We start from the raw sequence: 7,978 nt of genomic DNA on the forward strand, positions 1-7,978 counted from the left end.
AAAAAAAAAAAAAAAATCTGAATAAGCCCATGAACAAGCTCACACATGTAAATAAAAGATTATAACATTTAAAAATGTGCTTGACAAATTACTTCTTAGGCTGGCATACATTCATTTTCTTCATTGCTAAGATAACCCAGTTTTGGTGCCCAGATATGGAAGGTCCTTTCCTAACTGCATTCAAGTCAGAGGTTAGCCTTTAGGGCATTGGATTTTTGCTAGTGCTTTTGTTGTTCTTGCTCTAGTAATCCCAAGCAAAGAACTCTGGTATTCATTCTGTCTGTGATTGACATGCAGCCAAGACTCAAACTACTTTGAGGACCTGGCCCACTACAGTCTTCTGACCTGGTTGTATGAATACAAACACCAAGGCTTCTCCATGCATCCCCCTCCCTTTTAGGAGGCAGACAGATCTTAAAGGAATTTTGCTTTTTAAAGTTCTTTCTGTCAGGTCACATCTGATGCTTCTCTAAGGAGTTTTACCCTTTTTCCTTATTTATTTTTCTCTAAAAATATGGCACAATTTTTTAATTGGAAGCTGTCTGAGATCACCTGGTCCAGAATCTCATTTCACACTTGAGGAAACTGAGGCAGGGAGAGGTTACAAAGCCAGTAGTGATAGAGCTGGGACAACCAGCTCAGTCTCCCAGGTCTCATTCATGCTGGCCCTGGAAACAGGAACACAAGTTTTATCTTAGTGTGGGCCTCAGAGCCTCCTTGCTTCTGATATTCCATATTGTAGTCTCCTGGTTTCATTTACTCTTTCTCACCTTTCATTTCCTTCATCACCCTGTATAGAGTAAACCAGGGTAAGTGCTGGTAGATGCATTGATGAAAAAATAGATAATTCCTGCCTAAATACCTAAAGGCAGCTCACTTTCTAGTGGGGAAGACTAATATGCACAGAACTTAGAATATAATAAATAAATGGGAGGTCACAGGAGTTAGCTAGTAATTTTGATTAGAGGGATCTAGAGAGGCTTCATGAAAGCAATGTAGAAGTTGTTATTGACAAACTTCACTCTGCCCAGCTTTTTCTTATCCAAGATTATGTTTATCATATTTTGACCCTCCTAAGACGGAGCCTTGGAACTGATTCAAAATAAAACAAAACTGGTGCTCCAAAAGCTCCTTGGGCCATAATGGGGCAGGTGGTAACTTGCTGCACCTGGTTCATGAAGCTAACACTCCCATTCCTTTTGAAACCAACATTTTTTGTCCCTAATCAAAGGGACAAGAGCCTCACCCACCTTGCAGCATTCCCAGCACATTCTTATTGCCAATTTAAGGGTCTTTTTGTTCTCTTCTTATTTCATCTGCCGTTTATTCTCTATTCTCTTTTCATTACTTCTCACCTTTTTTTTGCCTACTTTTCCCATCTACTTTTGCCTTCCATCTCCTTGTACCCCATTTATCCCTCAAGCCAGAACCTGATGCTGACAATATAAGAGACCTCTAATGCCTCTCGGGAAGGGGATAAGGGGATCTTGAATCCCTATTCCTTTGTTCCAGTTGATTTTGTCACAGTGGGCATTGACATAGTTTAATTGGGCGATCGTGAAATTTGACATATGTTCTATATTCATATGTAAATGTGTGATGTGATTTTTGTAGGAAGTATACATACTGTTTACATTATAGATGTGCTGTGAAATTTTATCTTGGAATCTTTTTTAGAATGAAATTTCTGGTTCGACGGTGGCATCGAGTCACAGGTTCTGGTTCCATCAATATTAGCAGAGATGGCTTTGGACTGAATCAAGGTGAAGTCAAAATAGCATATTTTCTTATGTTTATGACTCTCTAAATCAGAGGTCCCCCACCCCCAGGCTATGGACCCATACTTGTCTGTGGCCTGTTAGGAACAAGGCCGCACAGCAGCAGATGAGTGGCGGGCGTTATTGCCCAAGCTCCACCTCCTGGCAGATCAGCCATGGCATCAGATTCTCATAGGAGCACAAACCTTATTGTGAACTGCACATGTGAGGAATCTAGGTTGCGTGCTCCTTATGAGAATCTAACTAATGCCCGATGATCTGGGGTGGAACAGTTTCATCCAGAAACCATTCTGACCCCTCTGGGTCCATGGAAAAATTGTCTTCCATGAAATACGTCCCTGGTGCCAAAAAGGTTAGGGACTGCTGCTCTGAATTACTGCATGTGTAATACTTACCAAATAATGAATTCTGGAAACAATGTTTTCCAAAGACAAAGCCCTTATAACTGCCAAAACTAGGTAACTTCACTGTTTTAAAGAGGGTAATAATAGCTGATTTTCATGGAGAACTTAGTCTGCACCAGGCCATGCTCTTTTCATGTATTCTCCCAATCCTGTGATAGAAGTACAGTTGTTACTATTCTCACTTTTAGATGAAAAACTGAGGCATGGAAAACACATGTCATTTGCCCCAGAATGGCCAGTAGGGAAGTGATGGAATCAGGACCAAACACTGGCAGTCTGGCTCCAGAGCCCACACTCTTCATAACTGCATTTAAGGCACTGGTTCAAGACAGGATTGCTGTTAGTCATATGGAAGAATTATGAAGTTTTCATAATTTAACAATATTCAAACAGGTTTCTGAGTTTACCAAGAGGTTGTATAATAATGATAACAGCTAAAATTCCTTCTCTCTATACCTAGAAGTGGAAACAAACTAGGGCTTGAACATTTCTGGCAATAAAGATGAGGTCCCAATCTGGGGGGCACACAGAGGTACAGAGAACACAGCATCCCTGTGCTGTGTATTCACAGTAAACCACCTTTCCACACTCTACCAGGAGCGGAGCATCCGAGAGAGGGGAAATAGATTGGTACCCTACGCAAAGTATTTTGAAATATCATTACACTGAAACAGCTGAAATTTGTACCATAATGAGTTGTGTTTTATTAAAAGTTAGCAAATCTTGATTTTAAGTCAATAGAGTGGAATGTTTACATTAGTCTAATATTTTTTATCCACATAATTTCCCACAAACCACACATACTCAGACACCCCTCACCTCTCATCTACTTAGAGCTAAGGTCTTTAAAAAAGAAAGTATGCCAATTAAATAATTTTATTTGAGACATAATTCCAGGTATCAGAAATACTCATATTCAAAAGTAAACAAAATAACATTTGAAAGCCAAATTTTTGTTTGCACTGTTTCTCCTTTAGCAAGAATAATAGGAAATGACTATAAATAGGAGATGGTATAATATAGTGTAATAGTCTTTTGAGCAGTTATCTATTTTGTAGAAATTTTTTAAGGGCTTAGGATTTTATTTTTCTTTACAAGGAATATTTTGGGTTACTGTAGGTGCAGAAAAGACTGACTCATTTTATCATTCTTCTGGTGGGCTGGAGCTATATGGAGAACCAAGACACACAACGTATCGCTCAAGATCAGATCTGGACTATATTAGGTCCCCTTTACCATTTCAGAATAGGTAAGAATTTGATAAAACCTGCCTGGAATTGTTAAATGTATTCATATTTAACAGAGAAAAATGGACATTTTTAGAGCTTTGACTTCTTTGCATTGAGACAGACATCTATGTTATATATAATTTACATAATCTGACCAGGCGTGGTGGCTCACACCTATAATCCCAGCACTTTGGGAGGCTGAGGTGGGTGGATCATGAGGTCAGGAGTTCAAGACCAGCTGGTTCGAGACCAGCCTGGCCAACATGGTGAAACCCTGTCTCTACTTAAAATACAAAAAAATTAGCCGGGCATGGTGGTGGGTGCCTGTTATCCCAGGTGCTGGGGAGGCTGAGGCAGGAGAATCGCTTGAACTGAGGAGGCAAAGGTTGCAGTGAGCCGAGATTGTGCCACTGCACTCTAGCCTGGGCAACAAAGCAAGACTTGGTTTCCAAAAAAAAAAAAATGCACATAATGTAAGGCTCAATGTAAAAATGTAAACACCAGTGTTTGAATTTGTAACTGATTTCCAAGGGTATAGCAAACAAAGCTGACCAAGTGTTATTTGGTATATGCTGTGATTAGATATTGGGAAAAGTATTGACTAAAATTGATAGTCTCTGACCATTATGAAAAGCTTAACAATCTTCATGACAAGATGCATTTATACATACCCAATTTATTGAGACCTCTGCCACAAGCATTGTATTGGACATTCTTATGTTGACTTAGTAGCATCTCTGAATTTATTGAAGAGTCGTCTCTTTCTCATCCCAAACTCCAAAGCTGAAGCTTGGGGGATATACATTATGTGTGTACAAGTGACCCACCTTTTTGGGGAAGGGAGTAGAGGCAGGTTGGTAACTTGTATGCATATTTCTGGATAACTTGATTCATGTACATATTTTTAATCCTTTAGGTACCCAGGCACTCCAGCTGATTTCATTCCTGGTTCTTTAGCATGTTCTCAGCTTCAGAATTACGATCCTGACAGAGCCCTAACAGATTATATCACCCGGCTGGAGGCACTGCAAAGACGACTTGGAACTGTACAGTCAGGTGCTCTAAGTTTAACCACATCTTGGCAGCACCACAGTGCTAGACCCACAGCTCCCCTTTCTTTGAAATTCTTTCACACTCATCATTAGGATAATCAAAGCTTCCAGTTTAGCGCATGAGCTATTACGTTAGCCAAAGCTTAAACTCTTGTAACCAGCAGAGAAACTGACTTTAAATAATTTAAGTGAAAATATGATTTATCACCCCAGATCCCACTCCTCCCAAAAATGATTTCCTGCTATCTTCATTCAGCGGACTGATGACACAAAATGCACAATGAGCACCAATGTGCAAGGTACTCTGAGTCTACAGAGCCTTACTAGAGAACGTATTCCTAAGTGGTGCATGGCAGAAAGTGGTAAGGCCATGCCGCAGCACTCCAGCATGGGCAGCACAGTGAGACCCTGTCTCAAAGAAAAAAAAAAGTGGTAAGGCATGCAAATCGGGTGGAGTTAAGGAGGAAGCACTTGCTTTAAGCACTTAATGTAACCATTTTCCCTGCTACTATATTGTGCTTTTATGTATTATCCGAAAAAATTATCCCATTTTAAAATACTTTGTAAGGATTCTTTTATTTTTCTTTGTTCAAAAACAAAAAGCAATTCATGCTTTAAAATAAAGGTGGTATTCCCTGTTCATAGAAGGAAAACCTCTTTTCCCTATCTCACTTCAGTTCACTCCTGATTCAAAGACTTTGAATCATTTAGTAGTTTATCTCTTCCTTCAAGAAAGCATTTGTTTAAACCCAAGCATCTTGTAGTACTAGGAAACTTTTATTATCATAGCTGAGTTTGCTTGTTGGTTTGCCTTGGCTTGTTTTGAGCATCCAAATTTCACAAAACCCAGATTTTGAAGACCAAAAGATTTTTCAAAAATGTATGAGGTATAGAACATTCAACTTGGAGAGCACTTTAAAAAAAACTCTATTAGTCTCACCCACTTTGCTATAGAGTCAGTCATGGTGATTTTTAAATATATATTCAAAATCTCTTAAAAATCAATTTAAGTATATGGGCTGGGCACGGTGGCTCATGCCTGTAATCCCAGCACTTTGGGAGGCCGAGGCGGGCGGATCACGAGGTCAGGAGTTCAAGACCAGCGAGTTGGAGACTAGCCCGGCCAACATGGTGAAACCCCGTCTCTACTAAAAATACAAAAATAGCTGGGCATGGTGGCACGTATGTATAGTCCCAGCTACTCGGGAGGCTGAGGCAGGAGAATCGCTTGAACCCAGGAGGCGGGGGTTGCAGTGCACCAAGATCACACCACTGCATTCAAGCCTGGGCAACAGAGTAAGACTCCATCTCGGCGGAGGGGGGTGTCGGGGGGGAAGGGGGGACTCAGTTTATCAGTTTAAGTATGAAGACATTTTAAGGAAAAAAGGACTTTTAAAAAAATGGAGAATAATAATTTCCTTTGTGTGAACTCTAGTGGGTCTGATACAGGTAGCAATGTAATTTGAAATCAGTTGAATTTCTGTTTTTCTCTCATAGGTTCAACTACTCAATTTCATGCTGGCATGAGAAGATAATCCTTTGAAACATCATTAGTTGAAGTGATTTTAAACAGATTTCATTTTGTAAATCAATGGTTCTTTTGTGCTTTTGTATTGTGAATATTCAGTGGGACCAATATGAACACAGCTTATGATTGTATACAAATCCCTTGCCAGCACATGAAAACAAACTGGAATTTGTATATATAAGCATTGTGTATGTATTCATGCACAATAATCATTGAATTACCTGTATATTTGTGGAATGCTAATTTAAAACATTAAATTATGAACCTTGTGTATTTATCAAATGGGTGAAAAGATTAAACTTTTACGCATTACAATACTGCTGAATGTGTAGCTCGAGGTGTCCTGCACTTTCCTTATAAGGCTACTGAAGTTACATGTTTTGCCTAATATATTCTACTGGTGATGAAAACAGATAATATCACTTGTAGAGACTTATTTTTGTATAATGGTAGAAGTTTCGAATTTTATGGGGTATTTTGTCAAGTACTGAAATAAAAATGACTTCACCATTTTCACCACACTGTATTTGAACCTTCTTCATTTTTAACTGAGCTATAGTTCTTGGTACATAGCATCTCATTACTTATGTCAAATATGTAGGAGTGAGAGATTCAGAGAAAGTTGTCCTAATCTTAGAGTTAATACTATTGAAAAGTTTTCCATGTGTCTTTGTATCAACTTTACATCTACATAGTGTTTTTTAAAAGCTATATTGGTATTTCATGATTGATCAATATTTACTGCATTACAGTTAGTGTTACTTGTTTCCAAAGAAGTGTTCTCACAAATCCATGGCCCACTAAAAAGATGAAGAAATCATTAACTCAAAAGATCTTAATCACATTGCAGCAGAATTAAACAGTATCCCTGTTGTCCAAGCCAAATTCAGACTGGGAGGCTGTCACAGAGATAATACAAATCGTAATGTTATTTCTCATCTGGAATCCTGCCCAATAACATGGCAACTCACTAAAAACAGCAAGAGGACTAGTATTTGATGCTTACATCCGGAGGATTTTGTCTTATTATTTGATGTTCCATGATTTATACCAACACAAACAGGCATGGTAGAAAGTTGTACAGTCTTGAACATTTCTAATTTCAGTCATCCCTCAGCATGTGTGGGGGATTCGTTCCAGGATCCCCCGTGGATACTACAGTCTGCGAATGCTTAAGTCTCTTATAAAACAATGTGCTATTTGCAAATAATCTACACATATCCTCCTGTGTACTTCACATCATCTCCAGATTATTTGATACCTAATACAATGTGAACGTTATGTAAATAGTTGCTACTACTGTATTTTTTTTTTATTGTTGTGGGGTTTTATTTTTAATATTTTAAACCTTCAGTTGGTTGAATCAGAGTATGCAGAACCCACAAATACAAGGGGCCAGCTATACTTAAATTTTCCACATTAGAAGCTGGGTTCCAATAAGAGGAATTCTAGAAATAGCAAACATACTCTAAAGCAGTTAGTTGAAGGGGCAGGTTGTGGGTAAAAACCTTTTTCAGCTAAGCATGGCTTGCCATTCAAGGCCATTCTGCTCTAGGAGACAGTGGAGAAAAAAAACATGGACAAATGATCTGATCAAGCTGAGTTTACTGCCATTGTTTGACCACCAAGCCTCCTTATGATATTAGGCCTCTGCAGTCACACTTGTTTATGCACCTCAATAATTAGTCTGTGATTAAAAATGAAATCTGTTAAGTCTAAAACTATTCACTAAACATTAGCCTTATCTCGGGTTCGTAACTAGATACTTCAAGAAATCTGTAACATCTGTAGTATGAAAATATCTGAGATTTCTATTGACAAAATCATGGATACTGCTAATGCTGCCCAAATTCATAAATGAAATAAATACTACATTGCAGTTAGAAATTAGTGCAAATAAAGATGTAATTTTTCCCTCACTCAAGTTCCTGGATTCCCTAACTCTGCTCACTGAAGCACATACTTTACAATTCATGAGTACAGACTA

At 38.6% G+C, this 7,978-nt stretch overlaps 1 protein-coding gene across 2 annotated transcripts in view; it reads left to right on the plus strand.

The window, feature by feature from the left end:
* Window positions 1–6,512, plus strand: part of AKAP9 (A kinase (PRKA) anchor protein 9) — a 174,353-nt gene extending 167,841 nt beyond the window's left edge. For both annotated transcript variants that reach the window (XM_011963235.1, XM_011963236.1), the window contains exons 47-50: window positions 1,678–1,763; window positions 3,302–3,431; window positions 4,328–4,467; window positions 5,961–6,512. In XM_011963235.1, coding sequence (XP_011818625.1) covers window positions 1,678–1,763; window positions 3,302–3,431; window positions 4,328–4,467; window positions 5,961–5,998 — 394 coding nt within the window. In that variant the 3' untranslated portion in view covers window positions 5,999–6,512. The remainder of the gene's footprint in view (window positions 1–1,677; window positions 1,764–3,301; window positions 3,432–4,327; window positions 4,468–5,960) is intronic.
* The last annotated feature ends 1,466 nt before the right edge of the window (window positions 6,513–7,978 follow it).

Source organism: Colobus angolensis, unplaced genomic scaffold (genome assembly GCF_000951035.1).
Source record: "Colobus angolensis palliatus isolate OR3802 unplaced genomic scaffold, Cang.pa_1.0 Scaffold605, whole genome shotgun sequence".
Taxonomy (NCBI): Eukaryota; Metazoa; Chordata; class Mammalia; order Primates; family Cercopithecidae; genus Colobus; species Colobus angolensis.